The sequence below is a fragment of the Passer montanus genome, unplaced genomic scaffold, assembly GCF_014805655.1.
Source record: "Passer montanus isolate IOZ18808 unplaced genomic scaffold, ASM1480565v1 scaffold8, whole genome shotgun sequence".
Lineage (NCBI taxonomy): Eukaryota > Metazoa > Chordata > Aves > Passeriformes > Passeridae > Passer > Passer montanus.
Window position 1 is genome coordinate 12069301 of NW_024373256.1, and position 21641 is coordinate 12090941.

General features: G+C 37.1%; 1 protein-coding gene across 38 annotated transcripts in view; it reads right to left on the reverse strand.

The window, feature by feature from the left end:
• RBFOX1 (RNA binding fox-1 homolog 1) overlaps positions 1–21641 on the reverse strand; it is a 1145409-nt gene that overhangs the window by 24619 nt on the left and 1099149 nt on the right. For 34 of the 38 annotated variants that reach the window (XM_039732124.1, XM_039732135.1, XM_039732144.1 and 31 more), the window contains 2 exons: positions 15135–15174; positions 6655–6719 (listed from right to left, as the gene is read on the reverse strand). In XM_039732124.1, coding sequence (XP_039588058.1) covers positions 6655–6719; positions 15135–15174 — 105 coding nt within the window. The remainder of the gene's footprint in view (positions 1–6654; positions 6720–15134; positions 15175–21641) is intronic. The other 4 variants (XM_039732134.1, XM_039732137.1, XM_039732133.1 and 1 more) reach the window with 1 other exon arrangement.

Sequence of the window (21641 nt, forward strand, 5' to 3'; positions counted from 1 at the left end):
TTTTATGAGCTAGTAATGAGATAATTCCTACTTTAAAAATGTTAACCAGTCCTTTCCTCTTCCTCTTTTTAGAGAAAAGGAATGAAAATTCATCAAATTAATGTATTCATAATCACAGCTATTTACTATGAGCTTTTACATTACAATAAGGAACTCCCAGGTTAAAAGTCAAGTTACATAACCAGACAGGCTGGAGAGATAAAACAAGAGAGGATACTGAAACTGAGATGTAAATGTCAGAATAGGTGCACTGATTTTTTTTTTTTTTTTTTTTTTGGAACATGATGAGCATTTAACAGCTCTCCCTATGTTCAAGAAGAACCTGGCAGCAAAAGTTCTGAGCACCTTAAGCTTTGAGCACATCAGGAAGCCAGGTATGGAAATCTGGGCTTTAGTCTACCTCTACCTTCTCTCCCAGTTTTTTCTTCATGATTTCCAGCATGGATGTCACAGCAGATTTCACAGAAATAGCCAAGCCCTTCCTTGTCTATGGGGATTGCTAAAATAGCCCTTGATACTGCAATGAGTGAGAATGGGGATTAAAGGTAAGAGAAGTAGAAGCAGGGTATGAATGAAACCAGCTCTAACATGACAAAAGTTTCATAATTGGTGTTTGCCATATTTCTGGGCAGTAACACTAAGCTTTTTGACTATAGTATCCCGTCAGTTTTGAACCAATGGAGGAGTTTTAGCAGGTCCCTGGATATTGCATGAATAGTCAAACTACACACAGGTGAATGAAGCCTTCAGAGTACCAGCAAACAGGTTAATTCCACCCAGAAGAGGAATGTACCAAAACACCAAAGCAGCTTCCTAGAACTGATATAAGATTATGTTTTTAGGAAATGTGATTGTTTGAAATTATTTCCTATGTTAATGTGACTCACTGAGTCTCCCCCAAAAATGTCATATCTGCAATATTTTAGAATGAACCATGCTTCAATTATTGGAAAGTACTCTATGCAACATCATTTCAGGAAATTCCTGTCAAAATGTGCTACATTAAAGTCCCTGCTCGTGGAATTTCAAATGCTTTGATGTTGGTTTTTTCCCTATAGCATTTTCTTTATTCGTATTCACCCACTTTTACTTTCTAAGTCTTCACTGAAAGGTTATACCATGAGTCATACACTCCAGTCATCCCCCAAACTCTGAATGAACTGGGATGAAAATGGATTACGAAATTTTAACATAACTCCAGTGATCCTCTAGTTTGCCAGAGATCACACAGGCACAGATTTCTAACAGGTACATGGCTAAACCCACTACCTCTCTGTAACAGCCAAGCCAATAATTTTATTCTTATGTGCAATAATAGGGAATAAAGAAGCTTTAGCTACCATACAGGATTGGGGGGGGGGGGGGGAAAAAAAAAAACCAAAAAAAAAAAAAAACGTTTGCACCAAGTACAGGTTGGGGGGGGGGGGGAGAAAACAAACAACCTAGACCAATAAAACATCACCACATCAAACCTAAGCAGAAGAAGTGTTAAATATATTCTCTCTTGCTATTAGAAAAGCTAAGCACAAGCCAGTCAAGGTGCTAACTGAACCTTTTCATTGTCAGAATTTGAGTAGCCTACAATATGGGCTGTACAATTCCTCCTTATGGATCATCCCCCAAACCCTTCCATTTAAGATTCTACTGGGATAGCAAAATACACAAATGTTGGAAGGTTTCAGCTGGAAGTTGAAAAGTTACCACTATATTCTAATTTTTTTCATCTTTCAACCTGATTCTTTAGAAACTAAAACTGTGTAAAGAAGCTCGTTATCCTTAATCTAAGAAGGTACAATCATGAAATGAATGAGGAACCAGATTTTAAAACATTTATGCTTCTGTGAAATTATTTAATGGAAAATTAAATTCTAGCTCAAGATGATATTATATTTTATATGCAATCAAAACCTTAATTTTTAGTATATATCTCTAGTAATCTTCAACAAGAGAAAATAATTTTAATAAAAATATAGTGGTTTTCATTGTTTAATCATAAAATAGAAGAAAATATAGTCCACAATATAATAAAACCCCCCCTCAGCTATAGAAGCTCACAATTTATATTTTGTGGTTTTTTACTCTTCATTCTAAATTTTCATTATTTAATAAGCATGTTTAATATTAAATCAAATCTGTACCTATTCTATTTTAGGATAACCTGAGCACAAATGTCAAGTATTACTCTCAGCTACTTGCCCAAAGTGAACTGGAAAATATATTAAAGTATTCCTGTAGACACTACTGTTTTAAAAAAACTGAATGCTTCACATAGACATATTAAAAATGTAAACTATCAGAATATCAGGATTTTATCAGGAGTAAGATTTAAGATCTGGAAGATATATAACTTCCATATGACAAAACCTTCTCTCTCAAATTTCATAAAACCCTAGGTATAACCACAGAACATGTAACACAAATTGATAGTGGGAAGAAAAAAAAAAATAAAACATATATTTTTTACTACAAAGTGTTATATGCAAAATATTTTGGAATATGTCTTATTTTATTTAAAAAGAAAAAGAAAAAAAAAAGAAAAGATAAAAAGAAAAAAAAAAGGGTCAGCTTCCAGTGATGAGGGAATTAATCCAGACAACAAAGAGGTCAGTGGGAATGTCCCCACAGTCAGGAGTGAGGTTTAAATTCGGCGTTATAGACAGGGATGGTGCTCAGAGCAGCACCCTCTGTCCGTGTGAGCGTGTGTGTGTGCGATGGATGGGAACGTGTGTGTATATATGGATACAGCACCATCCATGTATAAACACACCTGGGCCCTGCAGGGGACAGCAAGCAGCACAGGCTGTGGCTCTGCCTCTCAGGCAGGGCTGCCTCCCTCCTGGCAGGGCTCTGCTCTCTCACTCCAGCCACACTCGCACAAATATCGCTGCCAAGGTTCATGTGCGCGAAAGGAACATTTCTCTTACTCCGATCGAAGATGCAATAATCAAATCATAAAACACAAAACCAATAGCCAATCAATGTGAATAAGTCTGCCCATAGGCTTAATTCAAGCAAGCCATTCACTGAGCTATGTGATGGATCTGTCAAACCCAGTACAGCATTACAGACATACCAGCAACACCAAGTGAACATGCAATGACAAAATGACAATACGCCCCACTGCCATGCTCCGACTCCTTCTACCTCAGGAATACAAAACTGGATGACCTTGCTAGTTTCTCTTACTTCAGACTCAGACAGAAATCTAATAACTATTTTTTTTAAATATTCCATGAAAGATGAATAAGAACTGTACAAACATTTTATTGACATCTGATTTAGTGTCTTTTTCACATCCTTAAAATTATTTTATCCAAATATGCTCAGTTTAGAGAGTTTGCCAGGAAAGTTCAAGACTGATGAAGAATATGTTTAGACCAATAGGTCCCCTTTTAGGACTTTTACTAATTAGAAAACTTATCAGAAGTATTTTAAATTTTGGAAAGTTAAACATAATTTTTTGATCCACTTCTGCAAAGACCTTCAAATCTGTACATGCAATTTAATATATGATAGATCACACCATATAAAAATTGAATTCAGAATTTGTATCCAGTGATTGTAATACTTCATAAATAAAACAAAATGTACCTGTTTCTTTGTTGGTTTTGTTTTGTGATCCTAAAAAATGAGTGGGGAGATCTGCCAGGCCTACCCCTGTTGTGAAATTGGGTTTAGGAGTACATGATCTGTCTTGACAAATACTTTGGGGTTTGCATTGATTGGTTTAATGGTATTTCCTTGCCACCTGATTCTCCCTGTATATCTGTTCCTCGCCTATCTCCAGAACATTTCCAACTGTGACAAACAAGGATACCATTGCATTTCTTCAAATAGAGCCCTCTCACACTGATCATTATCAATCGACTTGGTCTATTGATTCTGCAGTCCCAAATCTTTCTGTTAACCTTTATTTTTAATTTACCAAAACATGTCTCCAACCTAAAGATTTCCTCTTTCCATCTCCTGAATTAAGAATCCTTTCAAATATGGAACATTGCAATTCATAATGGATATGAGTGGTAACAAAAAAAAATAATGCTTTCCTTATTTTTAAAATTAGTATGAAATATTGTTTCCATTATATATCACTGCTTCAGTGGTACTCAATTTCTTTGGGCATCATTTTTTATACAAACAGTAAATGCAGTTCATGTGCAATTAAATTAAATAGGGTCTCATATGAACACTAAATAAGTGTATAAGTAGGTATGGAATCTTCAGTCTTGTGAGAGGAGGGCAGATGATAATTACATTAAGAAGAGCAGATACAAGCAGTGGTACTGAAGTATACTTCAGCACCTTCAACATTAATAATTTCACAAAAGTAGCTAATTTAAATTAATTTTAAAATGAACAAAAGTTAATCAAATTAAACAAACTGTAGTTGTGAATAATCAGAGGTATCCATGTTTGCACATAGTTTCCCACATGCAAAGAAATGTTTGAGCAGATTGCAATTTGTTTTGTTCTCGATGCTAGTTTTGGGATTCTCTCATAAAGAAATTCAGTTATGAGATTTGTAATTAAGACAAGAAACTATATTCATTTGGGGGAAGCAGATCGAAGTTGAGGGTTAACCATATTTAAAAAGAAAAATAAACTAAAAAAAAAGAAAATATATAAAATTCATTTAAGATATCTAAAATTATGCAAGCAAAGACAGGTTATTGCAATTCTAATTATATACATAAAGTGTATGTGAAAATTAGACAATTTTTTCAAAAAAAAAATTAAGGATTGTAACAACTGCATTACTACTGAAGCCACCTCCAGCTTTCTTTGCAGCATTTAAAAGATATCTTCCTAAACAAATCCTTTACCTTTTTGGCAGCATAATTCTTTGTGATGTTGACTCTCTGCCCATAGCAGAACATGTGACCAACTGATATTTTACCTTTCAGCCTTTGATCTGATTTATGAGAAGGTAACATCAATTCATAATTAAAGCATTTAAAATTCAGCTTGATATTGTTCAGTTTCTCTGTGTAATGCATAGGTTTAATTAATAGAAATAAACAGCCTATAAAATGATCCAGGGACACCTGAGCAATAGCTGGCAAAACCTGGCTCACCACAGGAGGTTATTTAGAATTTTGTCCTTTTGGTTTTAGTAGGCTTTTAGAAGCAGGAGTTCTTTTGCAGTACAGAAAAGCTCACACAAAAACCCTAGAGCTGCGACATGCTAACAAACCTTTGTGGAAATGAAATGAAACTACTGAGTAGCACTTCACCTGTGCAGGTTCCCCTGAGTAGAAATAGTACATTGCCAACAAAGTGCACACAGCACAGATCTAGTTGATATCACTGACCCAAAATCAATAAAAAGTAGCTTGCTTACCTGTCTGACACAGCATGCCTCAGCCACACATGCAAATTACTTTATTCACATAACTTTAAAAAATATATCTTCATTACCCAGAATAAGCACTTGAAAGGCAAATATGCATGCATAGCATTGTAACATTCATACCATGGGACTTGGTTCTAAAAATACAGAATCCATGAACAGCACTTCAATCTAAGAAATTGTGCACTAGAATTTCTTAATCTCTCGATTTCTTTAGGAAACAGAAGCATTTGTAACACTGTCTAATTTAGCATTTAAAGAAATTTTTCAATATTTACTTAAGGCTTAAGAAATTATTTCCATGATTCCAAGGGAAAATTTTCTTGTATCGGGTATTGAGAAGTGTGACCTTACTTCTCACTGTCATCATGAAACAAATTATTTGTGTGTCTCTGCCACAAAATGCACCCTCCCTTTACAAGGGAACACTCCTCAAAGACTTGAAAAATATTAAAGATAGAATAGATTTTAAGGGTGCAGTTTATGAGAAAAATTTAGAATAATCCTCCTCATTACAAAATAATGTCCACACACTGCAAAGACTTAATTTTATGCAATTTGATAAAACCCTGTTCCTACTGAAGTCAACAGCAATTTAGACATTGACTTCTAAGCGATTCCAACATCCATCTTTCAAGAAGACACACTAATATATGTTACATCACTCTTAGTTGATAAAAATTAAGTCTTCGAATGTGCAGATTTTAATAATCTTCCATTCCTGATATTGTTTCCACTGAATGTGGTTTACATTGTGAGGATAAAAATAAAAAGCAAAATAAATTTTTTTCTTTTTATTTTTTTTTTCAAGTATTGAAAAAAAAACAAATGCCTGGGAAGAAACAAATGGAAAAAAAACCAAACTATTTTGCATTGGATAGTTCAAGCTTAGACACCGTTCATTCTCAATTTCCACTGACAAAAACAATGTCAATGAGAATTGAGGGCACTCAATAGGTTCAAGGTTCTAAATCAACTGAAATAATACTCCTAAGACAAATAATGATCCTTAGTAGCAGATCATCATGAATCTGTACATTTATTTATCTGCATTGTACAAGGGTCACAGACGTTAACTGGATGATCTACAGCTTGGGAATGTGCACATCTCACGCCTGGTTCTCAATTAAGGCCTGAAGTCTCAATTTATGGCTATTCATGGATTATAATAAAACAGCCTGCTTTAGATATCACAATTATCTGCAGAGCAACAAGACAGTTATGAGACTCCAACAAGGCAAATTTATAGAATCAACTTCAACTTCCACTGGTCAAATATTTCTGAGCAGGAGAGGAGTTCTTACCTGTCACTGTAGGCAGCTGCAGTGGCAGTGGCAGGCTGGGCATACCGGTAGGCAGCATAACCACCCTGAAACACAAACTCACGCTCTAACTGCATTGCCATGGCACCTTCAATCACATTTTGCAACATTTGACAACGATTGAAAGAGTACAGTCATGCTGCAGTTCAGTTCAATGCATAGGAAATACTGCAGTGAAATGGTAAGGGAAATATTTCGGTGAATCGTTAAAATGGAGCACCACAAACTTTTAAAGATTTGTCCGAGATCAGGAGAAAGCAATGAAATCCACTGATCAGTGCAAACTTTTTTACTAGACTGGATTGTTACTGGATGCTTCTCCAAGTTTTCAAGCAGCAATTGTTTGTATGAACAAAGTGTATGTATATTCACAAAGCAGTGCTAAACTTAAAAGCCAAATTCAGCTAATAATCAATTCTTTTTTTGTACAAAATATGATTTATCATGCCTGGTTGATTAAACCTATGAATTTGTGCACTCAATTAACACTTAATGTTACGTAGGTTTCCAATTTATACATAAAATTATAATGAAGAAGCAAAATTCTCTTCCATGAATTAACATTCAGTTGTATGTAACAGTAATTCCAGCTGTTCAATTAAGCAAACAGGACAAACAAACACACATTGGAAAGGAATTGAGTGCAGTGATGCATTGATTATCAAACTGTGAAAACAGCAGAGCTTCCTGTTCAATGGACCACGGTGTTATATCAACCATTTCCAAATGATCTCAGCATGCCAATTAACAGCCCCGGCCCAGCCCCGCTGATAACACAAACACGATTTACGTCCCAATTAGAATTCTCCCCCCCAGCACCCTCTGGGGCAGGGGCTGCTGTGGTGCCTTCCCCACCCATCCCCTCCCTAACAAAGAGCTGAATAAGACAGTATCAGCTCACTCAGCTTTGAATAAAATTCACTCTTTCGCTGAAGCATTCGCTTTAATGGATTGGTTCTTTTCTATTTTTTTTTTTTTGGAAGGCTGCATTCACCTTGATGATATTGTGCTGAAGCAGGAAGAATAGGCCACAATGTGCCAGCCTTTACTGTAACAGTAGAACATTTTTACTGCAGTAACTTTTGTGGGCTTTCTAGTTTGATTTTGCAAATAAAAAATCGCTCTTTTCAGAAAAGCAATCTGAACTATTTTTACAAGCTATTTCCCTTTCTACCACTTTGCTTGGCAGAATGGCTTTCATCCCTAACACATGCAAAACCTTTGTGGGTTTGAAAATTTGAAGCAGGTTGGGTTTGGAAATCAATCGTTCAGCTGACAATGTCACATCACCCTAAGAATAAACACAAATTTTACATACACTGACAGCTCATTAGAAACTCCAGGCTTTGAATTGTCAGCTTATTTGAAGATTATTCTTTCTGATTTTTTTTTTCAATTGCTCACACACCCAACAGGACATGTCCCTCCCTGCTCCTGGCCAGCTCCCTGCCAGCAGCAATTGTGTCACACAAGCCCTGGGATCAGGCAGGAATGAGCATCTCCTAAACCCCCACGTGCTGTCCTGTGCTCTGTGCACACACAGAGGCAGTGAGACAAAACAGCTTCTCATTTCAGATAATTTCATTTTTACAACCCAGCAGAAGGCTATCACTGTCAAAAATGTACAACAGGCACACACTGCTGCAGGTATGTACATACAGGCCTTTGGACAGCAAATAATGTCACCAGGTACAAATTGAGCCTGAGAGGAGAGAAATTCAAACTGCACACTTGGGCTGGCCTCTGTCAAAGTGAGACAGGTGAGAGATGTTACAAATTTATCTCTTCTCCCCTCCTGGTTTTTGAGGGCTAAATATTGGAATGGTCTGCCCAGGGAGGTGGTGGAGTCACCATCCCTGGATGTGTTTGAAAAAAGCCTGGAAGTGGCACTTGGTGCCAGATTTAGTTGGGGTGTTAGGGCATGGTTTGGACTTGATCTTGAAGGTCTCTTCCAACCTGGTGATTCTGTAAAATATTACACCTTCCTCTCCCCCACTTATTTTTTCCTCTTCTTTTCCCTGACTGCTGAAAGATACTGAAATTGCTTCCATGATCCAGTCCTGGCAGTGTGTGACAGATCTGAAGTCTGACATAGTTCTGTTCACTGGGGTGTCCAACTCCTTTGCCTGGCCTGCTGTCCACTCCCAAAACCCCTGATTAAAAAGAGAGAGCCACTCAAGTGAATCCAGCTCTACACACAACAACTCCTACCACAGCATGGAATTGAGAAAAGGCCACCATGAGCAGCTCTGAATGGAAGAAAAATGAGACAGGCTGTTCCTACAGCAGCTGCTCTGAAATCTGGTGGGCTCTGTGAGGACTGGTTTTCTTTCCTTCATTTGACTATCACCAAAAATTGGTCAGTGTGTGATCAGAGACCCTTCCTTGCTTGTAAACACAAGAGCTACATTCCTTTTATGCTTACATTTTGATTTGCTTTCAAAGAATTTCTGCTGAACAACGAAGCTCTACTCTGAACTTTATTAAGATGTTTTGGATTCAGCAATCAGTATGACATTTATGAGAGCCCTGGCAAGAATGAGTATAAAGCAAGACAAATAAAAAGAGATTGAAGGCATTGAATTTGCCTGCATTCTCTGGAGAACTAAAAAAACAGGATGTATGTGGGTATCAGGGAAAACCTAATTCCCTACCATCCCATGTCATGAATTCATAATTTTAAAATAAACAATCATCAATTACACATTAAAATATGCTTAAGCAAATTATTTTTATGGGTCTTGTGTTCTGCAGTTTTGGTGTTGAACCATTTTCTCATTGTTTTACTTCAATTACCTCAGGTGATTTTTGATTACTGCAGGACGACAGTACTTGGAGATACACTTTACACTGGAAATTGGGGTGGGATTCCAGTTCAAACCCCTGAACTCGACTTCTGTAACAAGATCTATTTCACAATTCTTCTCTAATTTTGAACTTGGCTGGTATTTTAGGTGAAGAATAAACCAGTAATCTTCACTACATCTCTTGAGTAACATTATATAATTATCCTCATGCCTTAGACTATATTGCAAAATAAAATACTCAGAACAAAATTATGCAATAATTACATTTTTAATTAACAATTTTCGGTTCCTAAGTATTAGAAATGTTTTATGAATTCTTTTTTTTTCTCTTACATTTATATTCAGGCAGAAAGTACCTGACTTTGGATTATTATTTTGAAAACAATAAATTCAGATACTATAATGAAGAAGTGTTTACTGCCTTATCTGTGCCCTTATATTTGCTACTTGCAGACCAATGATAAAACAGTGCTACAGCAGCTTAAGTACTTTTAAAAATTAACAATAGTATCATATCTGTGACTTTGTGACTGAATCTGGAAAATAAAATGCAGCTGGTGCACTATTTTGGCCATTTTCACACACAGAATCCATTTTCTCACGTATTTATTGGAGTATCAGTATGATTTGACATGAGCTACATCCAGCATGGTGAGGTTTTATCCACAAGTGGGTGTAGTACCTGTGGTAACTTAGTGCCACACACAGGCTCCTGCAGCACTGCTCTACAAAGAAACAGAAATTGAACTTGAATGAGGAAGGAAGGATGGAAAGAAGGATGTAAGGAAGGAATTTAGGCAAATTCTCCAGAGCAATTAATTAGAATTTCCCTCTCAATGCTTTATACATCTCTGGCTCAGGCAAACAGAAAAAGATCAGTGGGATCTGTCAGAGATCAGTTGGTGATTTTTACAGGGAAATCTTAATCAATTTTAGAAAGAAATCACATACATTTTGAGTAAGATATGATAAAATGGAAATGAACAGAAAACTTAATACAATGGAATTTTAAAATCAAGTGTGTATATCTGCAGTAAGGCTAATTTCCACAAAAACTTACCCAGATAGAATCTAGGGACTACAAAACCATGTATATGTGTGTGCACCTCCTCAAAAAGTAGCCAAATCACTTTTTTCTCATGATCTCAGATATAATGAAACACAAATGATGACTATTTTTTTCCTATTAGCTTCATATTTAGTATTTCATATGAATGTTGAGAGTTAATTTTCCTCAATTTATACTTCCTATACTTCCTTTCACTCAAGGATCTCTCAGAGTATTGTGTGAACATAAATTAATCAAGGTTCCAAACCTTCTCTAGTATTGAGAATTAGACCTGCCTTATTAACTACAAATAGAAGAATGGTATTAAAATTTGCATGAATTAAACTCAGAGCTGCAGAATATAGAAAGTGTCAGTTCATTTTCCTCCACTCACATGCTACTGAGATTTAAACAGTGTTTGTTCCGCCCACTAAGTACAACTTTGACTGGGAGAATTAAAAATAAATAAACAATCCACCTCCAGTTTGTGCTGACTCAAATTGTGGACCTGACCTGTGCTCAAGGTTTGGGGTATTTCTATATATTTGTGTTCCCAGAGGTAGCTGCTGCCTCAGAAAAACTCTTGGTACAATATCCAGGCACCACCTGCACTAATCCCAGCCCAATACAATCACCAGCATAGCTCTGGTACCTTTGTGAATGTATTTTAACATCACAAATAAAGATGAGATCAAAGGACATTTCATCCCTATCTAGCCAAACTTTTAAAAAGGCATCATGGAGTGTTCCAGCACACAGAGCAGTGGAAAGAACAACCCACTGCTCCCTGGGGACCCTTTTGCCCTTGGCAAAGTAATTTCTCCTCTTCTTGCTCTGTTTCTGTGAGTCACAGGGAATGGAATGGCACACCCTTCCACTGGCAAACACAAAATATCCTTGCTCCTCAGAAGAAAACCTTCAGTGCTATCTGCAAATCCTTTTTTTTCAACGCAGAACAGTGCCTTTCAAGGGACCAGATGGCTTCCAGGGACTTCCATCTGGGGTCAGGGCAATGCTGGTTAGATAATTACCTCTGCTTTTCCCTTGTGAAACAAAGAGATCCTCCATCCCCAACTGCATCCTGGCTTTGAGCTAAAGGTGATGGCAACAGCTATTAGAAAATAGTCTCATTCCACACCCCTGACCATAAAAATCTGCCTTATTCTTGCCCAGCAAGTAAAAATAAATAAAATAAAAAAAAGATAATAAAATTTTAAAAATGAAACCTATCCATGTATATTTTGCCATGGATTCTCTCCAGCTGCAGTATCACAGGTGCAGAATCCTGGGAAGTTTAGAAAACCTTGCTGTGAGCAGTAGGACTGACTAATGGCCATGGTTAAACCATGACCCAGGGCCTTCTGGAGCTGCTGGTGACAGGGTGTGGAAGGTTCTCATTTTCTGAGCCTTCCCACATTTTAGGTGTGGATTGATGACTGACATATTCTGAAAACACTCTTTATGACAATGGTAATGAAAAAAAAAAGGAACAGATTTAAGATAAAGCAGAGCTATTATTCTAACTGCCTATTTCTGAGACTGTTACTATTTTTTGCTTCATTTTGTGGAGTGTATTTTCTTATTTTCACAGGTGTCAATCTTCATCTAAGAACTTCTATATTTGCTGGCAGGCAACTTTAATTCTCTTTTAATGACTTTTTCTCTTAGTGAATCAATACTTAATTTTAAAAGGTCTTCCTTACTTCCTAATAATCTCCTTTATTTTTCCTACTCAAAGGCACATTTACAAGGGAATTCAATAGCTCAGCTATTTCAGAAGGATTATTGCATTCCATATAGAATTATATTAAATATAGAATATATTATATTACATCTAGAATCATAGCTGTTGATTTTTCACTTTAGACTGTACTTCCCACCTATTTTTTTTATTCCTAATCTCTTCTATTCCACTGGTTAGTATTGAGCAGCTCTGGATATTTGCTCTTCGTGGTTCACCCTGCAGTTTTTACCCGACCAGCATCTTTTTGTGTCTCCCCTCCCTCCCTTCCCCTAAATCTGTGGTTTCTCTCACCAGAGGCTCTGTTGATCCCAAGTTCTGAAAAAAAAAAAAAAATAGCAGAGCCCATCAGCTGCTTCTCAGTGTGATCAGAGCAGGATGAAACCACTCTGATGTACCCATTAATGCATATTTTTTGATCTGGCTTTTCACTATTGTGTGCCTCTTTTTTTTTCAGTGGTATTTCTAAGTCTCCTTTCCCTCCAATCTACCACTAAACCCTACATTGTTTAAATGTTTTTTCTCCTTTTTTCACAGAGCATTTGTCATTTCACAAAGCTTCAGCTTTGCACTTAAAATGAAAAGCTGAGTGGAACTATGTCATAAACAATTGGGATTTAATAAATAACTTGGTCTGCTGCAAACTGCTGCACTAAGAACTAATACACTGTGAATTTTAAGGTTTCATTTGATTTATGCCAGTTCTTTCTATCTCTCTCTCTCTCTCCCCTGCAAATGCTTTATATGCAAGGCGGCACAAATGTGAAGAAAAATTATTTATAAAATAAAAAAGATTTGTATATTATAAAGAAACTAAATTTCCAGAAGAGAGTTTTAATTCTGTCATCTGCTATAAACATTCTGTTGCATTAAGAGAACTAAGATATGCAATCAGATGTATGAGACTGCAACTGAGTGAAAACCAGTGTAGTTATTCCATTCCCTAATGCACACAACTATTGCAGACAACAAAACTGTGGCTATACTAGAAATTAGTAATTTTTCAATATCTTTCTCATTGAAACCCTCCATTTGGAAACAAAATATTAAGACCTGTGAGAGGGTGTGAGGCTACTTAATAATCTCAATCACCAAAATTTATTAATAATCACCAATAATAATGTCAATCACTAATGAGGTATTCCTGGCTTTCAGCAGCAGTGGGTTCCAAACCTGCAAACTGCTCCAGTAACATTTAGTTCCCACCTATTCTCTCACCCCAAGCTCTCCTGAGAAGGATGTTTTGTAGCTCTGCATATTTCTGGGCTGGTAAACTGAGCAAAATTGATGGTTTGAAGGAACATGAAAATTGGAAACCACACTTGAAGAAATTCCACATCATATTTCTGGGCTGGCAAACTGAGCAAAATTGATGTCAAAGTCTTGATGGTTTGAAGGAACATGAAAATTGGAAACCACACTTGAAATTCCACACTGCAACGTGTGTCCTGTACAGCTCAAAATCTGGGCAGCAGCATGTTGGGTGAGATCAGAGCCACTTACTTGGCTTGAGCAAACCTTTAGCCAGGGGATGATTCTTGTCTTGTAGAAATATCTTACTGATAACATCACTGACTACATAAGTACATAGGGAAAGGACTTCAACCCTCGCTGATTTATTTTAAATATGTTTTTAAGCTGCACAAATGAATTTTCAGATAAGAATCAGCCTTTGCACCTCCATCAGAAAAACAAAACCTACTTCATCCATAAATATAAATTGTCTTCCTTCTTTATATAAAACTCACTGACAAAAATCTGTTCCCTTGGGAATAGTTCTAGAAGATTGCTGATAATGAACACAAGGGATGTTTGCTAGCATTGCCTATTTAATTTTTAATATTGATACAAATTTCAACTCATCTGTCTCATTTTATCCCAAGTGAAACAGTACAAGTAGGTTACAGAAAGTTGTCTGGTGAAACAAAGATGATACCTGCAACTTAGAACCAGATTGCCTTATTAAAAGAAGAACCAAAGTAAATATTGCTTACTATCAGTGAAATATTTTATATCTACACATCAGGTATAAGAATTTTAGAAGAGTGAAATTTGACCTCAACCCCCTGAAACCTCTTGCACACTCAGACATATGGAGACTCTTTGCACACATTCAAGATAAAAAAGATGGCAAGAAAACACAATGTATGAAAACTAGAAAAAAATAGGAAAAAAAAGTAAAAATATTGTTTAAGATGTAATTGGTGAACAGTAGGTGCATGGATAATGGTGGATCCAGGACTATGAATCTTTCCTAACAAATTATCCACTTGTATTGTGAGCAGTCTCTACCCATCTCCTTTAAACTAAAATTAGTGGATTCTAGAAGTGCAATTTTTAGCAGTCAACTTAGATTACAGACAAATGTTGCCATATCTTAAACTTGCATGCCATTAAGCTCTACTATCACCATGGCACCTACATAGCCCCAGTGCTGGCTGGATTTGGGAAACCTGCATCTCTCCATGAAGTACCTTCATACTTCAAGTATTTACAATACTCAGCTTGCCTTGATATTTTTTTTTTTAAGAGCTTTTGGGGATTTGCAAAAGAATGTTTGTGCTTTGCTTTGTTTTTTCTTTGAACTTCAGTTACGAAGGGAGACGCCCCTCCAGACACGCACACACATTTTTCACATCTTTTTGCATTCATTCAGCATTTGATTGAAGAGTTAATTCAGCTCCACTGAACAATGATAGATGTAATGAACAGAAAGGTCTTCCAATGTGAGAGATATTCTTCTCAATTCTTTCTGACAGGCAAGGGATGGTAAATAGACAAAACAGAGTCAAGCTAGGCAGCAAACTTGTAAAAAGAATGACTCTGGTAATGTACAAGGACAGCATGCACATCAATGAATACTTACATAAATGTCTGCACCATAAAATCCATCCTGGTATACAACACTGCAAGGATGCACACACAAAGAAAAACATCCATATTAGTGCATTTCCACATGCAAATGCCACCAACCCCTGCACAGCTGAGGTTAGTCTCTCACAAGAACAGAGGGGAGGGGGAAGGAAGGCACTCTTCACATTGGTTAAGGAGGTTGGTAGTAATTATCAGAAGTGAATCTGTACCAAATACATCATCTTATCAAGTAAGCCAAATGCTTAGTCAAAGGAAGGCAAAGCATGGCAGGATTGGATAAGACTTTTGATAAAGTTTGGGGGCTTATTTTCTTCCCCTGTTTTTAGTTTTAAGAAGCCACATATTGACAGTGTTTCTTCTTTCCTATAAAAATTTTCAGTGGGCCACTCTTACATCCAGTTTCTTTGCAAAAACACCTTTGCAAAAACCTAACTCCTGATGCACTGCTTTCTCATCCTGCAACTATGCTGATCCTCTGAAATAAAGGGTAATTTCTCATCACAAAGATGGCAAACAAAACACAGCCTAAGTTGAAATGGTGAGAGGAGGTGGTGAAATAATTGCACTGGTGGTGTTCTACCCACTGGGTCAAATCTCAATATTCAGTCTACACAGAAGTGAGAGCCACTGCATTGTTGGCTCAATGCACATTACCAATACTGACAACTGGTCTATTGAGAATTTCAGGGTGCTATTCTTTTGAAATAAAAAAAAAAAAAAAAAAAAAAAAACAAAAAACAAAAAACAAAAAAAAAAAAAAAAAAAAAAAAAAACCACAAACCCCACTTAGCCTACTTGAGCATTTTACAGCTTTGGCAAGCATGCCACTGGTTCTGAGCTCCCTTATTTTGGTTGGTTGGATACATTACTTCTTCTCTCAAAAAAAAAAAAAAAAAGTGGCAACATTGCTGTTACCAGTTCACCCAGAGATGGTCTCATTTCAGCTAAGATCAATCACCAGCGTAAACAGTGGAAGATTCTAAACCCTCCAGGATAAATGACACAGTATGACAGAGACAGCTTAAATGATTACACTAAATAAAACTCCAACTGCACAACAGTGACCTAACAATTACACCCATTAGGTCATTCCTGCAATTTTGTATCCATTTGGCATTTCTGCAACCTGAAATGTCTATTTCCCATATCAGAATCAACCCAAGCTGTTTCAAGGGCTAAATATATGAGCTAATAAAACAATAGGGATTTTTTGAAACAATATTTTCAATTTAGGAATACTATTATCTAGGAATAATAGTTATTACCATGTTGCTAACCTAAGCCATTTTGCAATTCCAACAAGAATTTTGATGTCAGAAATATAACTGACCTATTGAGGTCAATGACCAAACCCCACAGGGCTGAGCTGGTATGGGTCTAAGTCTGAATCACCTGAGAAAATCATAAATATGCACACAACAACAAGGATTAAAACCACACTGATGCTAAAAGTTGGCTAAGGAATAATAACAGGTGAAAACTCAGCTCCTCCTAAATCAGAGTGTCTGCCATTTGTCTCAGCAGGGTCTGACCTTTACTCATATGTTTTTCTATTTATTATGTCTGCAGAGCAAAACATGTAAAACCTGGCCTACCCTGGCAGCTTTCAGAGAGGGTTGTTAACTTGCACTGCAGCATACCTTTATTTTGGTTAGGATACTCTGATTATTTTAAAACACTCCATGTTTTGCTTTACTTGTTTGCACATAAGAAATAAAGCACTCCACACGACTGTGAGGTAGGGGCACACAATCATGGACAGCATGGAAGGACTTGGATGAGATGACACACAAAGAATACTGAGTTTTCTGAGTTTACTGTGACCCCACAGCCCCAGCCCTCAGGTGCTCACAGCCCTGTGCCACTCCTGCTGGAGATGGGGGACAAGATGGGTTAAGGTAGTTTAGGTCCTACCTCTGTTTATAACCATCTAACTGCACTTCAATAGCAAATTAAATTAATTTTCCAAGTCAAGCTGTTTTGCCCATGATGTCAATTGGCATGAAATGTCCCTGTCTTTATCTCAACCCAAGAGCTTTTCCATCCTCCTTTCTTCCCCTGTACTCTTGAGAGGGGGAAGGAGAGCACAGCTGGGTGAGGGTCTGGCAGCCAGCCCAGGCCAACCCATCACTGTACATTCAAACATCCTACTCTCCATTACTATTAAACATTGCTATTCAGAAAATAATGCTTCTGAGAAAGCACGTGTCAGAAAGGGAAACTCTTTTCTTCCTCCTCTTGGTGATCTGTGGATACACAGCAAAGATGAAAAGGGGCTGATAAATGTTTCATTCCTAAGTGCAGCTGGTTGTAATCTTGGACAGGTTCATTCATCCACCCCAGTCTTCCTTCCAGTCATGTACAGACAGAAACTTATTTTGAGTTCTAAATGAAACCACTCCATAAATACTATGCTGAAAAATGTACCCATCACTAAAATGAGACATATATGCATAACTCCATCATTAGACACGGCCAATATTAAGATGAAGTGACAGAATCAGGCAAATGAGTATAACAGTCCCAAGCAGGACTTGCACTACAAAAAAATCAGCTGATTTTATCTTATTTCCTCTCTATGATCTTGCATTATGCCAGTGATACTAAATAAAAACCCTTCTGCTTCTCCTTAAGTTTCAGAAAAAGTAATTCTTCACACTTCCATGGATTTTTCAGAGAATGTTTCCTCTATTCAGAGTCCTTGTCATTTGTTGATTCCTGATTGAATCTTACCAGTAGAGTCCAATTTATTTCCTAACAGCACCCTTCATGGAAGTACAAGGTGTAAACCACCAAGAACTAAGTTTTGCTTTTTCTTCCTTTAGTATATAAATTTCCGAGGGGTTTTTTTGGGGTGCTTTTTTTGTTTGTTTGTTTTGGTTTTGTTTGGGGTTTTTTCAAATTTCCGAGGGGTTTTTTGGGGATGTTTTTGTTTGTTTGTTTTGGTTTTTTTTTTTGTTAATTTGGTTTAATTTGCTTGGTTTATCACCCCTTTTTCCTCTCTCTGAGGCTCTAGGTAGAAAACAAAGGGGATGTCTTGAGCATGGGAAGAGACTGCAGGCATCACACAGGGACCCATCTTAAAACAGCTCCTTTTACACTTTATATTTAAAAAAAAATTATCCTGGTGGGCAGGTAAGTCTATTGCTCCGTGTAAAACAACACAGGGTTTAAATAGCCACATTACTGAAATCTGAGTTACTTCACCTAAGGAATGGTGTTAATGTGCTTTCTGAAGAAATTAAAAAGAACAAATTTGGGGGATTTATTCAGCTGTTTTTGATTATTTTATTGTGCTAAGGAAAACTCAGAGAAGTGAGAAATCTTGATTTAATAAGAAAATGCGCAAGTAAATAACAGCATATGTGGCAATCATTTCCTGAAATTATTTTTATCTAAATAGGGAAATCTTTCCTCATCAGATATTATACATCTGACTTTCATGGGTTTAGCTCCCTTATTTAAGTCTCTGTGTCTTATAATTACTTTTTGTAAGTATATTAACACAAACTCTTTACTAGTTTAGATTCCACCTTTATAATATCCTGAGAGAACTGCATCTGTCTTCATTATCATTTTTCTGTCCTCATCTTTCAAAAGGATTGAGTTGAATAATCTATCAATGACATAAAAAGACAGTCCCTGATTGCACAAAGCTCAGCTGAGAAACTTCCCAGCAGCTGAGGATCCCTGGCCACACACCTGGTGATCCACACCTGACCACACTTGTCCTGCCCAGGGCAGCACAGCCAGCCTGGGGCTCACCCAGCGTGGTGGATTCAAGGGAACAAATGGGCAGCACAGCCCTGATCTCCTGCCTGGGCACAGCAATGGCACGGCTCACCATTGCCTCTCCAGCACAGCTACAAGAAAGCAGCTGAGGAACAGCAATTCTGTTTTCTGGTTGTTGGGGGGTCACCCTCACTGTCCAGCTCCTGGTCTGGAAATCACCTTTAACATGAACCCTTTATCTGAGGCCTTCATGAGACAAATGAGAGAAGAGATGAAGCTACAGCCTGATTTAAACCAAAGACAGAACTAAAGCAACACTTTTCCACACTCTAATAACAGAGTTTTAAGTGTTGTAAACATCAAACTGAAACTCTTTTACGAGGCAGTTTCAACTTTTTAGAATGTTCTCTAATTCCAGTTTCTTGCCTTTCCAGTTTCAACAGTTTCTGCCATGGACAAGTTACATTTTCTGCTTTCTGATATTGACTGAAGGCATTGCTGCAGAGAACAAAGCTGCAGACATAATCAATATATGCTGGCAAAACCCATTTTTTGTTCCAACAATTCCACATATACACAGAGTCCAAAGTAAGAGAAAGTTCACATGAGCCCAAGGAAATATAGTGGGGAAAACCCATAACAACCCCGGTAGATGTAGTAGCTCATACTAATGTTGTTAAATTTAGAATTCAGAAAAAGGGTTGGAAAATGAAGCTGTATTTTAATTTTGAATCAGTGAACAAGTAGCACTTGAGAATGTTTATTTTAACAAGAGGAACAGTTTCTGAATAGCCTCTGTTATTTCTCCTCCACATTCCCCACAAATTCGCAATTCTATTTAGGGTTGGGTTTGGGGTTTTTTTTTAACTGCTCTTTTCAAAGAGAAAAAAGCATATTGCTCTCCCCTGCTTTCCCAGGAAAGACAGCAGAGGAGGAGATACAGACTGAAAGTTAATTCTCTGTTAGCTTCATCAGAGCTGAAAGGAGCAGAGAGGGAACGTGAAGACAAAGTCATCACACACTAAACTTGTGAGAATTTAAAGCAAAGGATGCTGAAACAGAAAGGCTCCTCATTACTTTTCACTACTCCTACTATCTACAACTGCTCTACTACCAGATATACCATGACTCTGGGTTTTCTTGACAACAGATCCTTTGTTTCCCTCTCCTGCTGCACCATTTTGAGGTTAAGCTCCCCATGCAGTCTTCCAAACTCTAAATTTTAGTTTCAGTATTCTCACACAAACCAAGATTTACTCCTCATTTCAGTGTCAGGGGGGTTTTACAATATCTACATTAATTATATGTAGGTTTATGTAAGTTGCAAATTTTCATATTTCAAGGTATTAGAGACCATGCCACAGATGCTAAAAGTGAAGTACTTTCTGTGAGCTAATAAACAAGATGCTATCTCAAGGAATTGTGAAATGTCTCACTCAAAAGTGAAGGACCCATTAATTACTGGGGTAGTGCCATGTATCTCATGAACAGTAATTCCATTTTTAAATGACACATTTTAAAGCACACATGCTAATCTTTGATTTACAAGAAAATAATGGCCTTAAATATGGTTATACTCATCAATTTCCCTGGGACCTCGCAAAGCCTGAATGCTGCTCCCCAGTGAGTGGGAGGCACAGCAGAAGACACCTTTCACTAAAAACCACCATAACTCATCCTGCCACAAGACCTAGAGGTAGATCAAGGACTAAGGTTAATGAAATAAAGGAAAATTAAAGGAGGTAATTGCAATCTTCAATTTTATATTTTGCAACTAAACATAAGTTTTTTCTTGAAAGAAAATATTTTTCTAATTAAACATTGATGTACTTTAATGTAAATTTATTATTAAAATTATAGCTTTCATTATAGAAAATGTGTGATTTTTTTAAAATTACTGAAAATACTTAAGTAGAAAACTGTTTACTTGGCTGTAAGGCTGGGCCCCTTCCTTGAGTGAAAAATAATAAATTGCTACTAAATTGATTGCAAAACAGCATTCAAAACTTACTCCATTTTTCTTATCAACAAATGCTATTCCAAGTTATTTGCTTTCTTCTCTAAGCTGATTCATTCCCTATGATCTCTTTAGTATCTTAGTAATTTTCCTTGACTTCTATTTACATTGTGACCAAAAACCACATTCTCATAACTTATTTTCATTGATTAAAGATTTTTTTTTCTTATGCTTATTGCTTCTTTGATGGATCACAGGATAGAATAGGTGAGGAGATTTGTTCAGCTGTTTCAGCAATTTCACGTGACATTCTTGTATCAGTGAAGATACCAACATGAGATCTAATATGCCAGGCCAAAGAGATGATGGGAAAATAAAGCTTTATTACCCCAGCTGTGGATCAGGGCAACAGAGATATGTATAATTTCTGTACTGACCCATGATTTACAAAATGGGAAATTCAGAAAGCAGGGCCTTATTGGAAAGCACAGATGGATGGAGAAACTTAAATGTCTGAACTAAGACCAACATGATTTAAGACAGGCCTTAGTAATTCAAACCTTTTGCAGTGTCAAATTATGTTTGGTGGCAAGGTGATTAGCAAGGGTTCCTGACAGCCACCTGGAAGGCATCAGAGCGAGATGATGGGACCTGAGACAATGCAGGGCTCCCTCTGAAGCCAGATTTGGCACGAGCATGAAGGGAATGACTCCAGCCAGCCTGTCCAACGACCCTGCAGAGCAGTGTGAGTACCGAGCTGAGCTCCTGCAGACCAGTCCAGTTGGAGCACTGCAAGCCAGTTCACTGCTG